The following is a 20,944-nucleotide window of genomic DNA, read 5'->3' as shown; positions in this document are numbered from 1 at the left end:
TTACAGTCAAGGATCAAACAAGTTCTGTTGATATACCAATTACAAGAACAAAAGTATGGGTGGAAGGCCATAAGAAGGGAAATGGACAACCTAGTGGTGAAGCTGTTGGAGAAAAATGGTAGTAAAATTATTTCTATCAGAAAAAAACTGGTCAACTTAAATTCATTATTTTCTCAAAAATTATTTGTTTGTAATTTGCAGAAATAAATAGAAGAATGTGCACCTGAATCTCAAAACACTACTAACATTGCTAAGGATGCAATTAGTCTTGTATTTGGGAAGGAAATTCGAGGTAGAGTGCGAGGAATGGGCTTTGGAGTTACACCTTCAAAAGTTGGAGCATCTTTGCAACAAAATAGAACTATTAAACAACTTCAAAGTATGATGCACAGCCTACAACAAGAAGTGCAACAAATGAGGTCCATTGTTTTCCAAAATATGAGGCAACAAAATGAGCAAGAACAGGTTAGTAATTAAACGAAATTAGATAAAATAATTTGTATTGATGCTGTTGAGAATTCTTGTTTAGTGACCTATGATTTTGTCTTGATCACTTTTTCGTTTATTGTTGAGTAGAAAAATGGTATAAGCGTCACTAGTCTTATTTAGTTTACTTTCTAGCTTTAATGCATTTTTATTTTGCACTTGAATTTTTATGTTTAATTTGGTTCATGTGGTCATAATAATCTGCATATTGTCTTCCTTACTGAATAATTATGTGATGACCCGTATTTCGTATTCATAATTTTGCGGAATTATTAAAAATTTTCTCTTTAAATAAATAAACTTGCAAGGTATAAAAACTTTCGTAAAATAACCCAACGGTTTAACATAAACATAGCAGCGGAAACTGAATAATGTTTTAAAAAATAACTTAAAATATATAAAAGTTATAACAAGAGTTTGAACATAAAACTGAATAATTAAACGTGAGGTCCTCGGGTTCGTACTACCGCTGATCCGAGCTAAATCACTGGTCCCCGCCCTCAGCCTCTGCATCGTCAGTACCTACATCAATCAAGTCTAGTGAGTCTAAAGACCCAGCATGCATATATCGTGAATAACAAGTAAATATATCATAAAATTTGGCGTAATGTAAAAATGTCGTATCGTAAAACGTAACGTGAAAATCGTGCCATGAATAAATATAAATATGTGCATAACTGAAAATCGTACGTAAAATGTTTGCTCGATAGAGCCCTGTCGTAAAATAGCATATCATAATTTTCTGTTGAGATAATGTTCTACGCAAGTGGCCCATAACGTAACGTAACATAACATGCACGTCTGATCAGACTAAACCACAGTATACTGGGCGGTAGAAATCACCACAACCCTTGGACTGTATCCGTACCCATACATGAACATGAACCGGTCGTAAGTCACCGGATGAAGTAATAATCCCATAAGCTGCAATCCCATGAGTGTGAAGTGGCCACAAGACATATCGCATAAATCTCAAAAATAAACTTTTATATTTATGCACGTATTATAATTAAATTCCTGAGTTATTTTACCAATTGGGTTGGATCGTTCCCAGGCTCGCTGCGACCAAATTCTAACATGAAAAACATGCAAATAACTTGGCTTGACCATGCAAATAACTTATCTTGACCAACGCTTCAAAATCGAACTAAAAACGAGACTATTACGCCCAACAAACTTAATATTTAACCATGACTCCATACCAACCCGAACCAACATCGAACCATCATTTAGTCATGATTAAAATACACCTAAAATACTGTAAAATAATTACCAAGGGCTGTAATACACGAAAATTGTGCATGGAGGCCAAAATCATGAAACGCTCTTTCGAGAGTCACTTTGGCACATTGCACCGTAAATTATCGTACGACCTCTAAACTTGACCAAATCACAAACGGTCAAAAACATGGCCTTCCTAACTCAATGAGGTATTTCCCAGTCAAATACCATAGGCTAAAAGCCAACCAAGTACTCAAAACACCTCTGAACCGAAGCTAAAGTTGCTGTCCAGAAAATTACAGCAGCGGCTGCTGCGTTTCCGGGGCTTCGTTTGCGAGACTTTTGGCCATTGGAGCTTGAACCACAGACCAGAGCCTCTTCCCAACATTCTAAGGAGTGGCTCAGACCATGGCTAAGGGCAAAAGCAAGCCACAACCCCAGCAAAACCGTAGGACAACCCGAAACTCCCACCCGAGGAACCATGCTGCGCGCGTGGGTTGTATGACTGAACTTGCTGCCTTATTTAATTCCAGTGGCCATGTGATCGACCATGGCTTGATCTAGACATGATGAGGTCTTGTATGAATCATGGCTAAGGGATAAGAGCCAACCAAGATCCACCCAACCTCATAAAAACCGAAACCAACTCACACGAAGGAGAACAGAAAAATGAAACCGAGGGACACTTGTGTTGTTTCTATCCAAACGACTTGGGACATGGCTCCAGCCACTTAGGGCCAACTTCACCACGTCCTATGCTTGCTAGGGAAGGGTCCTAGCCATGGCTACTGGCCCTAGGCCAGCCATGTCTCGAACTATAACCCAAACAAGCTAATGACAGTAAATGAAACCCAACTATGACACTTGTTTCTTGCTTGTTGTTTGGAGCATCTAACTCACGGTTTTGGGGCTTGAACCCTTGATCAAACTTGACCCTAACACACCCTAGAACATGACCATAAGCAGCCTTGGGAGCCTGTAATCGAACCACACATTGAAATCATCAAAATCATGCAACCCGTGAAGCATAAAAATGGAGAAAAAGCTGTGCAGAATTTTCTTGTGTAGTTGCTTTAATATTTCGGTTTTCTCATGAAAATCATGGACATGTGATGTTTAAAAATCATATTATGACTTGATTGAAGAGCAAAGAAATAACATATACATGCCTTGGATTTGTTTGAAACGAAAACAAATCGATTACGACGAACGCGGCGCGGCGGAGACGGAGTTCTCTTTTCTTGCTTGTTTTCTCTCTTTTCTCTCTTGATGGCTCACGATTATTTGATGATTTTTCTTCTGAATTTTTATGCTAGAGAGAGTGGAGAAGGTGGTGAAGGTTGGTGGTTAATAAGGTGGTGCATGGGTGAGTAAATGATGTCAAGTTGGGGGGGGGGGGGGGGGGGACATGCATGATGAATGGTTGACATTTGGATTGTTGGGGGAGTTAAATGGTTTGGGATTGTGTGGAGTGGGAATGGCCGAGAGTTGGCTTCTCAATTAGTGTAAGATTTTATTTAAGTTTTGCTAAGTAAAATCCTATGTTAGATAAGCTTGATTAAAAGTTAATTAAGAACAATCTAGATGAATTAAGAAGCCTATAATTAAATTGGTGATTAATTAATTAAAGTAGACTTAAATCCACTTGATTTCAACAAAATAAATTATTTCTTAGCTTGGAATAAATTTAGGAATATTTTTGGATCATAAAATTCATCTCCAATTTTCTATCTCTGGTCCGGTCTCGCTTAAATATCTAAAAAGTTAAAATTTGAAATACGCGATTTAAAATCCTAAAAAATAATGTAAATGATTTGAATGGAATTTATTCAGTCATTTCTTAAAAAAAATAACCATTTAAAATTAAATAATAGAAATTATACACATATATACGCATATTGGTTTTTCGGGTATTACAACACTCCCCCCTTAAAAAAAATATCGTCCTCGAAATTAGAACTCATCGAATAAATCTGGAAAGCGACTCCGCATCTCTGACTCTGACTCCCAAGTAGCTTCCTCATCGGAATGATTAAGCCACTTGACCTTCACTGATTTGATCACCTTGTTCCGAAGCTTCTTCTTCTTACGGTCTAAGATCTGCACTGGTCTCTCTTCATAAGACAAGTTCGGAGAAAACTGCAACGGCTCAAAGTTCAACACATGAGAAGGGTTCGCTAAATACTTCCTCAACATCGACACATGGAACACACTGTGTACTCCGGCCAGATTCGGCGGAAGAGCAACACGATATGCTAATGTACCAACTCTGTCAAGGATCTCAAATGGTCCGATGAACCTCGGACTAAGCTTCCCCTTCTTTCCGAATCTCATGACACCCTTCATCGGTGCTATCTTCACGATAACATGGTCACCAACGACAAACTCTATATCTCTCCTCCTCCGGTCGGCATAACTCTTGAAACAACCTCGATTTTTTTTAACCATAAATTCTAAATTACTAAATAAAATAATTTAACAATTTAAATCTCAAGTGCATAAAACAAAATCCTAAATCATCACCTAACCAAAACTTCCTAAATTGACCTTTAAAAAGATCAACTAACAATAAAAATAAAGCATAAAAATATCACTACTAAAAATCAATAACATAAATCTATAAATCATAAATCTATCTAGCTAGTGCGGAAACATAAAGGCCCTCGGATGTGTACTGCTGCACTCGATCGACTCAATCGTCACTGCCTCCAAAAATCATTAAATCCTGCATCATACAAACCTAGTGAGTCTAAAAACTCAACACGTTCTAAACATAGATAACAAATAATACACATACATCCACATGTATTTAAAAATCATATTTTAATTTAAAATAATCTTTTGAATATAAATAAACCATTAAAAATTATTTAAGTATAATTAAATCATAAATAGTAAAATCATTTTAAAATAACTTTAAGCATAAATAAATCATTTTAAAAATCATTTAAAAATAGCTTTAATCATCATCATAAATCATATATCATAAAAATCATTTTTATCATAAGCTTTCAATCATATATCATTTTGGATGAAGTTTGATCCTTGAAAGTGACTAGCTTTTATCCTTTGGTCGACTGCAGTCTTAGCTCCACATGGTCCATGGGGGTGTGCACTAGGCTCCACCGCGGAAACACGATCGTTGGGGTTCCCTCGGGGGCCTTTTCCCATAGACGGGTTCCCTCGGGGGTCTTTTCCCAAACATGGGTTCCCTCTGGGGCCTTTTCCCGTAAATAGGTTCCCTCTGGAGCCTTGTCATTATTTAAATAAAATTACATATTCTTGTCTTGGTCGTCCCCAGTCTCCTTTTCCCTGCCTATTATCGAATATTCGAGTAAAAATCCTTAATTTCATGAAATCATGTCATATAATCATTTAATCATGCAATTTTACATTTAATCATATAGTAAACATCATGCTAGAATTTCAAAGCAATTAAATAAAACAATTAAGCAATTAAAATATTTTTGCATGCATGTGGTTTACGTGGGCTGATTTTTCGGACGTTACAATTCTCCCCCCCTTATATAGAATTTCGTCCTCGAAATTTTCCTTGACCTGATGATTGCAAAGCTTAGATTCCCTTATTCATCTCAAACTTAACCTCTAACTCTACAATTCGGTCCTCAAAATCTTGAAAATTACAATTCTAACTCAAAAATATTTCCGAAGTCGACTCCTAAATCCAGCTCAAGTAGTGCATGCATCCTATTTTCCTCTAAGTTCTTCAATACCCCAATCAAATCCCATCACCCAATTTAACATTTTATGCAAGAAGAGCATCGAAAAATGTTAAACAGCTAGGTTACCTCGAAATCAGTGTAGTGCCGGCTCTGTCTCATCCTCTGCAGCTTGCATCACATAGACTCTTCCGGTCATGGGTTGCCTAGGCTTTGTGCATTCCACCATCTTGTGTCCCAACTCTCCGCAATTGAAGCACTTGTAGGTGCCCCACATGCACTTCCCACTATGTGGACGATTGCACTCCTTGCACAGTGGTTTGTTATCAGTCTTCGGAACATTTCCTTTAGGTGGTTGCCCTTGTGGTTTTGGTGGTTCTGGTTGCTTAGAAGGTCCCGTATAAGGCTTCTTATTACTCTGATTAGCTTGCTGAGCACGGTTCCTCTTTCGCTACATCTCCCAATCGATATCCTTCAATGACTGCTCGGCTCTAAAAGCTCTGGCAACGGCGGTAGTATAATCAGCAGGATCGACAAGCACCACATTGCGTCGGATAGTCGGCCTCAAACCATCTAGAAAATGTCGTAATTTTTTAGCAGCATCATTGGCAATCAAGGGCACAAAGTGACAGCCCCTATCAAACTTCTGCACAAACTCGGTAACAGTCCAATCCCCCTGACGGAGACTCATAAACTCTCTCTTAAGCCTAGAACGAACATCGGATGTGAAGTACTTGTCATAGAACACTCTCTTGAATCCTTCCCAAGTCAAAGTCGCCATATTCACTCCTCGCTCCGCTCCCTCCCACCATAAGGAAGCGTCGCCTTTCAACAGATAGATAGTACATCGAACGCGATCGGCGTCCGCCATGTACATATAACGAAAGATTACCTCTAATGATCTAATCCATCCCTCAGCCACGAATGGATCAGTAGTGCCATGGAACTCATCGGGGTGCATCCTTCTGAAACGCTCATATATTGGCTCTGGCCTACCCATTGCTCCATTCCCTACGTGCTGCTCAAAGAAACAGGCCATACCGGCTAGCACACGAGCACTAGCATCCTGAACAGGTGGAGGCTGTGGAATATTCTCCTCCTGTCTAACCTCATCAGTCCTAAGCACATTCCTTCTAGGAGGCATCTCTGTATACGTCGTCCAAACCACGTAACCAACATGCATTTTAAAATTTTTCATGCAGCATGCAACTAACATTTATATCATGCATCATATAAACATTTAAAAGAATTTTAAGCATATAAAATTTAAAGCAATAAAAACTCACATATTTGAGGCGTGACTTCTTGAGCTTCTCGAAGTGACAGTACAAAACCCTTTGTGAAAAACCTCGGCTCTGATACCAACTGAAACGGCCTCGATTTTTTTTTTAACCATAAATTCTAAATTACTAAATAAAATAATTTAACAATTTAAATCTCAAGTGCATAAAACAAAATCCTAAATCATCACCTAACCAAAACTTCCTAAATTGACCTTTAAAAAGATCCACTAACAATAAAAATAAAGCATAAAAATATCACTACTAAAAATCAATAACATAAATCTATAAATCATAAATCTATCTAGCTAGTGCGGAAACATAAAGGCCCTCGGGTGTGTACTGCTGCACTCGATCGACTCAATCGTCACTGCCTCCAAAAATCATTAAATCCTGCATCATACAAACCTAGTGAGTCTAAAGACTCAACACGTTCTAAACATAGATAACAAATAATACATATACATCCACATGTATTTAAAAATCATATTTTAATTTAAAATAATCTTTTGAACATAAATAAACCATTAAAAATCATTTAAGTATAATTAAATCATAAATAGTAAATATCATTTTAAAATAACTTTAAGCATAAATAAATCATTTTAAAAATCATTTAAAAATAGCTTTAATCATCATCATAAATCATATATCATAAAAATCATTTTTATCATAAGCTTTCAATCATATATCATTTTGGGTGAAGTTTGATCCTTGAAAGTGACTAGCTTTTATGCTTTGATCAACTGCAGTCTTAGCTCCACATGGTCCATGGGGGTGTGCACTAGGCTCCACCGCGGAAATACGATCGTTGGGGTTCCCTCGGGGGCCTTTTCCCATAGACGGGTTCCCTCGTGGGCCTTTTCCCAAACATAGGTTCCCTCTGGGGCCTTTTCCCGTAAATAGGTTCCCTATGGGGCCTTGTCATTATTTAAATAAAATTACATATTCTTGTCTTGGTCATCCCCAGTCTCCATTTTCCCTGCCTATTATCGAATATTCGAGTAAAAATCCTTAATTTCATGAAATCATGTCATATAATCATTTAATCATGCAATTTTACATTTAATCATATAGTACATCATGCTAGAATTTAAAAGCAATTAAATAAAACAATTAAGCAATTAAAATATTTTTGCATGCATGTGGTTTACGTGGACTGATTTTTTGGACGTTACAACTCTTCTGTCGACTCTGAGCAGTCCTCATCCTATCACGGATTACGACTACTAGATCAACAGTCTGCTGAACGATCTCTGGTCCTTACTCTGATCTCTCGCCTACTTCATCCCAATGAATAGGCGATCTACACTTCCTTCTGTACAGTGCTTCATAAGGAGCCATACCTATAGACGACTGAAAGCTGTTGTTATAGGTAAACTCCACTAATGACAACTTCGATTCCCAGCTCCCTGAGAAATCGATAACACAAGCACGGAGAAGATCTTCCAAAATCTGAATAACTCTCTCTGATTGACCATCTGTCTGAGGGTGAAAAGCTGTGCTAAACAACAACTTCGTACCCAACGCTGAATGCAGACTCTTCCAAAATGAGGAAGTGAATCTCGGATCTCTGTCAGAAACAATAGAGACTGGGATACCGTGTAATCGGACTATCTCACGAATATATAACTCGGCATACTGAATCATGGAGAAAGTCGTCTTAATAGGCAAGAAATGCGCTGACTTGGTAAGTCTATCAACAATCACCCATATAGCATTCAAACCTCTAGCCGACTTCGGTAAACCAACCACGAAATCCATGTTAATGTTCTCCCACTTCCACTCGGGAATGGGAAGTGGCTTGAGTAAGCCGGCTGGTCTCTGATGTTCAGCTTTCCCAAGATGACAAGTAAAACACTCGGATACAAATCTCCGGATCTCTCTGTTCATACCAGGCCACCAATATAACATCTGCAGATCCTTGTACATCTTCGTACTCCCAGGACGAATAGAGTACGGGGACATATGGGCCTCAATTAATATGTCTGTTCGAATAAAATTTCTGCTAGGAACCCATATCCTATCTCGATAACGAACAATGCCATCACTCACTGTATACAAAATACTGCCCTTCGCCTCATCTCTCTGCCTCCACTTCCCCAACTGCTCATCAGATGACTGACCGCTGCGAATACGGTCTAATAAAGAAGACTTAATCGTCAAGGTAGATAGATGGGGAACTCTACCTCGAGTATAAATCTCTATATCAAATCTCTGAATCTCACTCTGAAGAGGCCTCTGAACTGTCAAATGAGCCATCACTGCGACTTTCCGGCTCAAAGCATCCGCTACTACATTAGCTTTACAAGGATGGTAGTTAATGTCATAGTCATAATCCTTGACTAACTCCAACCAACGCCTCTGACGCATATTCAACTCTTTCTGCGTAAAGAAGTACTTGAGGCTCTTGTGGTCGGTAAAGATCTGACACTTCTCTCCGTATAGATAATGCCTCCAAATCTTCAAGGCAAATACTACAGCAGCTAACTCAAGATCATGAGTAGAGTAGTTCTTCTCGTGGATCTTCAACTGACGAGAAGCATACACTATTACTTTCCCATGCTGCATCAACACTGTGCCTAGACCGAGCTTCGAAGCATCGGTATACAATACAAAATCTCCAGGCCCTGAAGGCATGGCCAAGATCGGCGCTGAAATAAGAGCTTGCTTCAAAGAATCGAAGCTCTTCTGGCACTCATCGCTCCACACGTACTAAGAATTCTTCTTAGTCAATGACGTGAGTGGAACTGCGATAGAGGAGAAACCATGAATAAACTTCCGATAGTATCCTTCTAGACCAAGGAAACTACGGATCTCTGATGCACTCTGTGGCACCTCCCAATCTTTGACTATCGCAACCTTCGCTGGGTCTACCTCAATGCCACTGCTAGATATGATGTGGCCTAGGAACGCCACTTTCTCCAACCAGAACTCGCACTTGCTGAACTTAGCGAACAGCTTGTGCCTCTGCAACGTCTGCAATACTGCGGTCGAATGCCTGTTGTGATCCTCTTGACTCTTTTGAGTAGACGAGAATGTCGTCTATGAATACAATAACGAACTGATCAAGATACGGCTGAAATACACAATTCATGAGATCCATGAAGATCGCCGGCGCATTCGTCAGACCGAACGGCATCACAAGGAACTCGAAGTGCCCATAACGAGTCCTAAAAGCCGTCTTAAAAGTATCGGCGTCTTTCACCCTCAACTGGTGATATCCGGAACGCAGATCTTTCTTGGAGAAAACTAAGGCTCCATGCAACTGATCAAACAAATCCTCGATCTCGGAAGTGGGTATTTATTCTTCACTGTAACCCTGTTCAACTCCCGGTAGTCAATGCAAAGCCTCATAGATCCGTCTTTCTTCTTCACGAATAAGACAGGCGCGCCCCATGGAGAGAAACTCGGGCGAATAAACTCCTTGTCAAGAAGCTCCTAAATCTGTTTCTTGAGCTCAACCATCTCTGACGGTGCTAATCTGTATGGCGCCTTAGAGATAGGCGTGGTACCGGCATAAGATCGATCGAAAACTCAACCTCTCGTACCGGTGGTCTACCAGAGACGTCATCGGGAAAAACGTCTAAAAAGTCCCTGACAACTGGGACTTCTGCAACTGGCTGGCTGGGAACCTCGGGAACAGATATAATGGTCGCAATGAATGCTCGACAACCCCTATGCATGAGCTTCCTAGCCCGAATACAAGATATCATGATAGGCAAATTAAAGTACCTGTCAGGCTCAAATAGGAACTGCTCCCTTCCAAGCGGTCGGACTAGAACAGATCTCCGCTGAAAATCAATAAGTACTCTGTTTTTGTGCAGCCAATCCATCCCAAGGATAATATCGAACTCTGGCATTGGCAGCACGATCAAATCCGCATAGACAAGATTTCTATGAAGCTCGAGGACTATGTCTCGTACTACGCTAGTCGTTGCCATCTCCTCGCCAGATGGAACAACCACATAATACGCCACATCCAATCCAATCGTCTTGACCTCGATGGAATTTGCAAAGGTCTCAGATATGAATGAATGAGTGGCCCCTGAATCAATCAAGGCGTTCGTAGAAGCTCCGCCTATAAATATTCTTCCTGAAAGGTTAGAACATCTATCTAAATCCAATAATTTACCAGAATTAATCCTATAAACATGCAAAGGTAAAAGTTCTTCTAACTTAGATTCCCAAAACGACCCGAATAGAACATGCAATCTTATCACAATTTCCAAGTTCAAATCTTATAACCCCATAATTCAAAGCAATTAATCCCAAAACGCTGAATAAAATATGCTAAAATTTTTCCAAATATAAACTTAAAGATTTAAGATACTTGTCAAGAGCATAGTCCCTGGGTTCGCCTCCGCTGCATGGAGTGCAAACACTCTGCCCTGAGTAGGCAATGTCCCCTGAGGACAATCCTTTAGCAAATGGCCAGTACCGCCACACTTGAAACACTTCCCAGAGCCATACATGCAAGTTCCGGTATGGCGGCGTGTGCACGTGGCACAGACCGGGTACTCCTGCCTCCTCGGGACCACACGTCCCTGCTACTGCTGCTGATCTCTGCTCCTTGATGGGCCATGGAAAGGCCTCTTATGCTGCTGCTGCTGCTGCTGAGAAGGGCGGTGGGGCGCCTGAAATGGCCGCTTACCCTGGCGGTCATTCTCGATATCTCTCTGATCCTGCTCTGCAGCAAGAGCTCTAGAGACAGCGACCTCATATGTCATAGGGCCAGCAACCCTAACATCACGGCGCAAGATCGACCGCAATCCATCCATGAAATGCCTAAGTCTGGCACCCTCGTCGTTCGCGATCAGGGATACAAAGTGACAACCCCTCTCGAACTTACAGATAAACTCCGTAACAGTCATGTCACCCTGTCTCAAGGTCATAAACTCCCTGGTCAACCTCGAACGCACGTCATCAGTAAAATACTTAGAGAAGAATACCTCTCTAAAGCGCGTCCAACTGAGAGTAGCTAGATCCAGAGCTACAGATGCTCCCACCATAGACGGGCGTCTCCTCCAAAAACATAGGTCGCACAGCGGACCTTGTCAACATCCTCCAGCTCCATAAATCTGAAAGTAACCTCTAGGGACTTAATCCATCCCTCAGCAACCATGGGATCAGACGTCCCAGTGAACTCCTTCGGGTTCATCCTCATGAACCCCTCACATATAGCCTCGGGTCTAGGCGGCCTTTCTACCGCTGCAGCATTGTTCCCCGCAAACTGTGCGAAGAACTGAGTCATACCCGCCATCATCTGGGTATGCATATCAGGTGGTGGAGGAGGTGGCGGTGGACCTCTATCCTCATAACGGTTCTGAGTCTCATCAGCCTCGCTCTCAGCACCCCTCAGGCGGTCAATAGCTCGTCTAGGAGGCATACTGTACCATGTAAAATCCTTACGTAACCAATCATGCATAATTCTACTATTTTTCTTGAAATTTAAATATATATTTACTAAAACATAATCTTGACATAAAATATTTTTTTTATGAGAATATACTGATAAAATATTTCAGGAGAACATGCTGGTAAACTATTTCATGGTAAAAAAAAATTGTAATACGTGAAAGTAGGACTTACAGATTGAAGACGTGACTTCGTGAGCTTCTCGATATCAGTAGTAAGTACAACCCTTTACAAGAAACATGGCTCTGATACCAACTGTGATGACCCGTATTTCGTATTCATAATTTTGCGGAATTATTAAAAATTTTCTCTTTAAATAAATAAACTTGCAACGTATAAAAAGTTTCGTAAAATAACCCAACGGTTTACATAAACATAGCAGCGGAAACTGAATAATGTTTTAAACAATAACTTAAAATATATAAAAGTTATAACAAGAGTTTGAACATAAAACTGAATAATTAAACGTGAGGTCCTCGGGTTCGTACTACCGCTGATCCGAGCTAACTCACTGGTCCCCGCACTCAGCCTCTGCATCGTCAGTACCTACATCAATCAAGTCTAGTGAGTCTAAAGACCCAGCATGCATATATCGTGAATAACAAGTAAATATATCATAAAATTTGGCGTAATGTAAAAATATCGTATCGTAAAGCGTAACGTGAAAATCGTGCCATGAATAATTATAAATACGTGCATAACTGAAAATCGTACGTAAAATGTTTGCTCGATAGAGCCCTGTTGTAAAATAGCATATCATAATTTTCTGTTGAGATAATGTTCTACGCAAGTGGCCCATAACGTAACGTAACATAACATGCATGTCTGATCAGACTAAACCACAGTATACTGGGCGGTAGAGATCACCACAGCCCTTGGACTGTATCCGTACCCATACATGAACATGAACCGGTCGTAAGTCACCGGGTGAAGTAATAATCCCATAAGCTGCAATCCCATGAGTTTGAAGTGGCCACAAGACATATCGCATAAATCTCAAAAATAAACTTTTATATTTATGCACGTATTATAATTAAATTCCTGAGTTATTTTACCAATTGGGTTGGATCGTTTCCAGGCTCGCTGCGACCAAATTCTAACATGACAAACATGCAAATAACTTGACTTGACCATGCAAATAACTTATCTTGACCAACGCTTCAAAATCGAACTAAAAACGAGACTATTACGCCTAACAAACTTAATATTTAACCATGACTCCGTACCAACCCGAACCAACATCGAACCATCATTTAGTCATGATTAAAATACACCTAAAATACTGGAAAATAATTACCAAGGGCTGTAATACACGAAAATTGTGCATGGAGGCCAAAATCATGAAACGCTCTTTCGAGAGTCACTTTGGCACATTGCACCGTAAATTATCGTACGACCTCTAAACTTAACCGAATCACAAACGGTCAAAAACATGGCCTTCCTAACTTGATGAGGTACTGTCCAGTCCAAGTCCATAGGCTAAAAGCCAACCAAGAACTCTAAACACACCTCTGAACCGAAGCTAAAGTTGTTGTCCAGAAAATTACAGCAGCGGCTGCTGCGCTTCCGGGGCTTCGTTTGCGAGACTTTTGGCCATTGGGGCTTGAACCACCGACCATAGCCTCTTCCCAACATTCTAAGGAGTGGCTCAGACCATGGATAAGGGCAAAAGCCAGCCACAACCCCAGCAAAACCGTAGGACAACCCGAAACTCCCACCCGAGGAACCATGCTGCGCGCGTGGGGAGTATGACTGAAATTGCTGCCTTATTTCATTCCAGTGGCCATGTGATCGACCATGGCTTGATCTAGACATGATGAGGTCTTGTATGAATCATGGCTAAGGGATAAGATCCAACCAAGATCCACCCAACCTCATAAAAACCGAAACCAACTCACACGAAGGAGAACAGAAAAATGAAACCGAGGGACACTTGTGTTGTTTCAGTCCAAACGAGTTGGGATATGGCTCCAGCCACTTAGGGCCAACTTGACCACGTCCTATGCTTGATAGGGAAGGGTCCTAGCCATGGCTACTGGCCCTAGGCCAGCCATGTCTCGAACTCTACCCCAAACATGCCAATGACAATAAATGAAACACAACTATGACACTTGTTTCTTGCTTGTTGTTTGGAACATCTAACTCACGGTTTTGGGGCTTGAACCCTTGATCAAACTTGACCCTAACACACCCTAGAACATGACCATAAGCAGCCTTGGGAGCCTGGAATCGAACCACACCCTGAAATCATCAAAATAATGCAACCCGTGAAGCATAAAAATGGAGAAAAAGCTGTGCAGAATTTTCTTGTGTAGTTGCTTTAATATTTCGGTTTTCTCATGAAAATCATGGACATGTGATTTTTAAAAATCATATTATGACTTGATTGAAGAGCAAAAAAATAACATATACATGCCTTGTATTTGTTTGAAACGAAAACAAATCGATTACGACGAACGCGATGCGGCGGAGATGGAGTTCTCTTTTCTTGCTTGTTTTCTCTCTTTTCTCTCTTGATGGCTCACGATTATTTGATGATTTTTCTTCTGAATTTTCATGCTAGGGAGAGTGGAGAAGGTGGTGAAGGTTGGTGGTTAATAAGGTGGTGCATGGGTGAGTAAATGATGTCAAGTTGGGGGGGGGGGGGGGGGGGGCATGCATGTTGCATGGTTGACATTTGTATTGTTGGGGGAGTTAAATGGTTTGGGATTGTGTGGAGTGGGAATGATCGAGAGTTGGCTTCTCAATTAGTGTAAGATTTTATTTAAGTTTTGCTAAGTAGAATCCTATGTTAGATAAGCTTGATTAAAAGTTAATTAAGCACTATCTAGATGAATTAAGAAGCCTATAATTAAATTGGTGATTAATTAATTAAAGTAGACTTAAATCCACTTGATTTCAACAAAATAATTTATTTATTAGCTCGGAATAAATTTAGGAATATTTTTGGATCATAAAATTCATATCCGATTTTCTATCTCCGGTCCGGTCTCGCTTAAATATCTAAAAAGCTAAAATTTGAAATACGCGATTTAAAATCCTTAAAAATAACGTAAATGATTTAAATGGAATTAAATCAGTCATTTCTTAAAAAAAATAATCATTTAAAATTAAATAATAGAAATTATACACATATATACGCATATTGATTTTTCGGGTATTACAAATTAAATTATATTTTAGATTGAAATTGTTGACATGCAATGTGCTTCTTCTGCACAGTAGATTTTATAGTGACCTCACAATAGAAGTAATTTAATGAAGCTTCATACACTGGAGATTTGTTGTTTGAGATATTTTTTGCTTTATCTCAATATGTAAGTTGGTAGTGGTGGCAGTATTGGGATTGGGAATGATATTGGTAGCGGTTGTGATATCAATCGTCCCAATAAAAGTGGTAATGCTGATAATGTGAACCAACATCAAGCTGCATCTCGGGTAACTATCTTAAAAGTTTGTGATATCTAAACCACATTTGTTATAAAATAGATGTGGCATAATTAATACTTTGTATTGTTTATATGCAGTCAAATTTAAAGAATGTGAGTCATGGAGATATCCCTGAAAATACTAAATGTAAGTTGCTTCATTGGTGTGGTGATGGAGTTGTTGCTGAAGGTCGAATTGCATCCACAGATTCAACGGTAAAAGTGCATCATGTTCCTCTTGTTGGATCTTGTTGGAAAGTTTGGGTTGATAGAGTTCTTGTGGAGCAGGTAGACTTGATTCGACCGAATTCTGAAATGATATTTCTGGATGATGCTGTTGGAAGCACAGTAGCATGGTTTTCTAAATTTATCGTTTTGTATGACTGATACAGTTCCTATTGGTTCTAGAATTAGAGACAATATTGCATCAAACCATCATCATATTACTGAGTCTTTTGTTTACTTTATCAAGTTTTTTGTTTTATTGGATAAAGGAGAATTGACATTATTTACTTAGTTTTTATGTTATCTTATTACATGCTTTTATTCTTGTAATTGGTTGGATGTGGTGTGATAAATCTTTTGAGTTTCGATATTATTGTTTCAATTTTGGTTCATAATAATAAAATAACGTTAATGTGTTGCACGTTGCTAATAAACCAAATCGATAGCACACTTTGTACAATGTTGAATATGTCAACTACAGCTTGCATTGCAACCTGGAAATAGATCACTACTTTTAATCGCAGCGTGCAAATTACTTATCAACGGCATATTATGCACGCCTTGGATACCTTTAACTGCCGCGTGCAATGCACGCTTCCAATTGTTCAACATAACAATAACATGCTTTACAGGCCGTTTATACTCTTAACCATAGCGCGCGGTGCCCGCTACCGAAAGATAACTATCAATACCACACTCTGCACGCCATGATTAGAGTAAACCGCAGCGTGCATTGCACGCTGCCAATTGTTGAACATATCAACAACATGTTTTGCACGTCGTTAATACTTTTATCCATAGCGCGCGGTGCACGCCGCCGAAAGATAACTATCAATAGCACAATCTGCATGCCGTTATTATAATAAACCGCGGCGTAAACCGCACGCTGCCAATAGTTTCAAACTTAAGACGACTTTCAATTTTGCTGCGTGCAATGCACGCTGCGGATACCTTTCCACGGCGCACATTGCACGCTGCGGAAACCCACTTTTCTTGTAGTGATTTGTATTAAAGCATAATCAAGGACTTTATCTATGCTGTTTACATGGGTATATAGATAAAGTATAACAAGACCATAAAAAGTTAAATTATATTTAAATAAAGATTGTTTATTTCACTTGAGTCAATAAATTCCCTAGCCACCCATTGACTTGCAGGACATCTACTCTAACAGGTCCATGTACTAAGAATGAATAGGGCATCAAACTTCCAGTGGATACTTGCAATGTGTTTGGCCTTACAAGAACTTGGAAATGGCTAAAAAATGGCTTTTGTTTATCATGAGCTGAATATGTATGTTATGTTGAATGAAGTAACCATGATTTTGAGTCTTAGGATCAAAAACTTGTCTTAATTATGAATATGCTTTATCTTATGGTTCGAAGTATTTATTTAACGTTAAAACTATCGGTTTAAAGTTCACGTGTTTAAGTGCAATGTGTATCCTACATTTATTTATTGTTAGTCTGTATATTACAATTACATGGAAAGAAAAGTGTTAGGAGTTGAATATATCCTTATTTAGGGTTTATTAGTCTTTTAAATTATAGTTGGTACTAAAATATATTTCTAATTGTTGCTTGGGTTTCGGATAGTTTAAAAATACAAAGAATTGCTGCCGAAATTTTCATGACCAATAAACGAGTTTATTTTAAGTGCAAAATTCTTCTATTCTATCCTCGTGTTCATATGCCAATCATGAAACTAAACTCCTTTCTATGATATCTTTATGACCACTAAGACATATGAATAAGTTGAAAGTACGAACAAACGTCACATGTGTGTGTGCAATGATGCGTACCTATCACTCAAAAGGTAATAGAATGTTACCTGAAAACATGTGTTGTGTGGGAGCGACCTAATTATGCAATATCTTGTTTGGCAACGAAGTCGGAGGAAATATAATAGAATGCTACCGGAAAATTCTGTGTCGCTCCCATTTAACATTGGTTCACCCATTTATTGCGTTCATCCTTGGATCCAGTTGTGTATGTTCTACATTTTTTTTTCATTCATTGTTATTCATGTATTTTTCTACAATTTTTGCAATACATTTTGTATTTGCGTGATTTTCTATGTGTACTTGATGATGAATACAATTATAAAACACTTAAGGATGATGAATATGTGGACTTCCTCTCCAAGTGCCTGAACAGTACCATGGTGATGCTACTTGCAAATAAGTGTTATTCCCCGTAGGTGCATGTGTTAGAGTATATGTCCTGCAAGCCAACAGTTGACTGGGAATTTATTGACTCAAGTGTAATAAATAATCTTTATTTTAATATAATCCATTATTTCATGGTTTATTATTTCTTTATTTGTATACCCATGTTATCAAACATAGATAAAGATATTGATTATAATTCAATACAAATGAATCGTAATTCGATGTTGAAACTCATTTGTTAACATTGTATGATCTAAATTCGTTCCTAGTCGATTCAGCCGCCTAAAACATGGAAAAGGTCGCTTGAGCTCGAGACTAGCATCTGTGACGTTGTGTACTGTGTTTCTTGATAAGAGCATAGAGATGTCCAAACATGCAGATGGGTAGTCATATGATGATTATGCCGAACAACCCTCCCTCGTACTTTCCAAGTGTTTATCATTCATTGAGAGGATAAGTCCGTGGTTATGATTGTACAACATTAGTCCTTACGACCCGAGACAACACTGAGGCTCTATATGCTAGGGCTGTGCTTTGACTCGTTTAACGGCTCCAGGAGATTCATCAAGTAGTGAGGTTGGGTACAGTTGCGACACATATAGATGCCACTGCATTGTAGTCGGAGATTCACCGCTCACCTATGGGTGTGGATATCCTATGTGATCTGATGAAATAATAGCGCGTGGAATCTCTGACCAGAGTATGAGATGTACGTTAGAGAAGGAGTTCTTCAATAGTACATGCGATGCCACTATTTATATATATATCACATAGTTATCGAATTATTATGCAAAACTCGATGAACCAATGGTTGCAGATTTGATCGGGATATATGAGATGAAGGGACCGTACTGTACGCTAATCATAATCGACTGGTTCTTGCAGGCACTATCAGTGATACCTAGGGAATCATGGGTTGATACTAGACGCTCTTACCATGATTCGATGGGTTTAATCAGAAATATGATTTCTGACATTCTGATGATCAATTGTTGATACATAGAATGGGGCAAATAAGGGTAAGTCCATATAAAAGATTATGTCGTGAATCATCAAGAGTTGTAAACCCACGACTAGCTGTATCCCTGAATCATTGAAGGTCACACAAGCGCTGGATCGTTTGTTCCCGTTGAGAGAATAAATTCAAGAAATTGAATTTATGATAATTAAATTTTGGGAGAATAAATTCAAGGATGTTGGAACATTTCATGTTCGTAATCTTGATTTTGATGTTACCAAAACTTGTTATTGTATTTCTAACGTATTTACTCATGTGTGAAGTTACAAACACAAGAAGCAAGCTGAAACCGAGTTCTGCACAAACTGAATTTCTGACAAGTTTCGGTGTTTTGATGATATCTCTCAACTGGATTATCAAAATTACAATCCGCCAACTTGAATGATCAGAAAACTCAATTTGGAACAAGTCGTATTTCACGTTAATTGGGCAAAATCAGAAAATATCAAGGTCTAAATGATCAATAAATCTCCGAACTGATTGCACGAAAACAGCAATCAGTTGAGCTTGAGCAGCTGCGGTATTTTGGTCATATCTCTCAGCTCGGTTATTGAAATGAAGCGATTCAGTTTGCGTTGGAAAGATAAGACAATGATCTACAAATAATATTCAGAAGTCAAAGTCTGAATCGAAGTTCAAGATGCTGATAAATGACGATGAAGCTACTGGTTCTGAACAAACTGAAATCAGCTAGGCTGATTTCAGCACACCAGCTGAAACTGAACCAACTAAACCAGCTGAAGACCAGTTGAACCAGACCAACTGAACTGAACCAGCTGCTGACCAATTGAACTGAACGACCAGTTGAGTTGACATGAAGCGTCTGCTTATTCATTTTCTTAAAAAGTACTAGAAATTTTTATTTTTTTTTCAAAGCTCACATAGCATTCGGCCCAATCAAAAAATATTTTGGAACCATTTTAAAAGTAAAACAATCAACTATTTTATCAACCAAAAAACATTATCTGAAAAGTATAGCCCATACTATAACCTCTCAAAAACCATTCATAAATAAATCGTCGTAAAAATATCTTTAACATAACTTAAAATCCTAAATCATATACTAGTGCGGAAAACTAGCGTCGATCCTCGGGTTATATGCACCTTCAGTCCAGCAAAGCCAACCATCAAGACCTCCAATCACATTATTATTATAATAACCTGAATCAATCACACCTAGTGAGTCGAAAGACTCAATACATCATATCTTTCATAACAAGTAATACATAATACAGTTAACATATAACAGTAAAAAATACTTGTACTTAAAATATCGTTTTCATTAAGATGCATAAACTTAAAACATAACATTTTCGTAAACATTTTCATGATGCATAAAACATTACATAAAAACGTTTTCATAATCTTATGCATAAACATTTTCATACACATTTTCATATAAACATATTCATATTCATATCCATATTCGTGTCCATATTAATATTCATATTCATGTTCATGTTCGTGTTTGTTGAATTCATATCGTGATTGTGACTCGTATTCTTGATCGTATTGGGCGATGGATCCATCTAAAAAAAACCACAGTACTGGGCAGCGGGGGACACCAGCAACACTCTCACCGGTCAACTGGGCCCTGACCTACGTATTAACATATTCGTATTTGTATCCGTATCCAAGGAAACACGATCGTCGGGCTCCCACTGGGACCATAACTATAATGCCCGGAATTTTTATCTGTTAATCTGCGAATTGATTTATTGTGAATTGATATGATTAGGAGAGGATTAATCGGGACACAATTTGATTCAGCATGTGAGGTCGAATGCGCGAGGACAGTGCCTCTCGCATACATGCGCGGCATGATGCGCGCACAGGCGCGAGGAAGGCAGAGGACCTCGCGCATTTGCGCGAAATAGGGCGCGCATATGAGCGAGGAGGTGTATTGGCAAACACGATGTCCAGAGAACCTCGCGCATATGCGCGGAAGTGGTGCGCACATATGCGCGAGTTATCCGAGAAGCCAAGTAAAATTCCAGAGGACCTCGCGCATATGCGCG

General features: G+C 39.1%; 1 protein-coding gene across 2 annotated transcripts; it reads left to right on the top strand.

The window, feature by feature from the left end:
• The first annotated feature begins 27 nt into the window (after positions 1–27).
• LOC142548126 (uncharacterized) lies at positions 28–15,970 on the top strand. Of its 2 annotated transcripts, none has more exons than XM_075656462.1 (3): positions 28–118; positions 256–465; positions 15,613–15,970. In XM_075656462.1, exons 1-3 carry the CDS (start codon positions 116–118, stop codon positions 15,898–15,900), a joined length of 501 nt encoding a protein of 166 aa, XP_075512577.1. In that variant the 5' UTR covers positions 28–115; the 3' UTR covers positions 15,901–15,970. The 2 variants fall into 2 exon arrangements, with proteins under 2 accessions (XP_075512577.1, XP_075512578.1); XM_075656463.1 differs by lacking the exon at positions 256–465 and adding an exon at positions 15,408–15,523 and having other exon boundaries at positions 44–121; positions 15,613–15,966.
• The last annotated feature ends 4,974 nt before the right edge of the window (positions 15,971–20,944 follow it).

Source organism: Primulina tabacum, chromosome 6 (assembly GCF_025594145.1).
Source record: "Primulina tabacum isolate GXHZ01 chromosome 6, ASM2559414v2, whole genome shotgun sequence".
In the NCBI taxonomy this organism is placed as follows: Eukaryota; Viridiplantae; Streptophyta; class Magnoliopsida; order Lamiales; family Gesneriaceae; genus Primulina; species Primulina tabacum.
This window is presented reverse-complemented; position numbering and strand designations above follow the sequence as displayed.

What these genes read in the sequence shown, in the direction of transcription:
- LOC142548126 (XM_075656462.1), top strand. An exon ending in AACAAAATGAGCAAGAACAG is followed by an intron (nt 466 to 15,612) that starts GTTAGTAATTAA and finishes GTTTATATGCAG; the next exon opens with TCAAATTTAAAGAATGTGAG.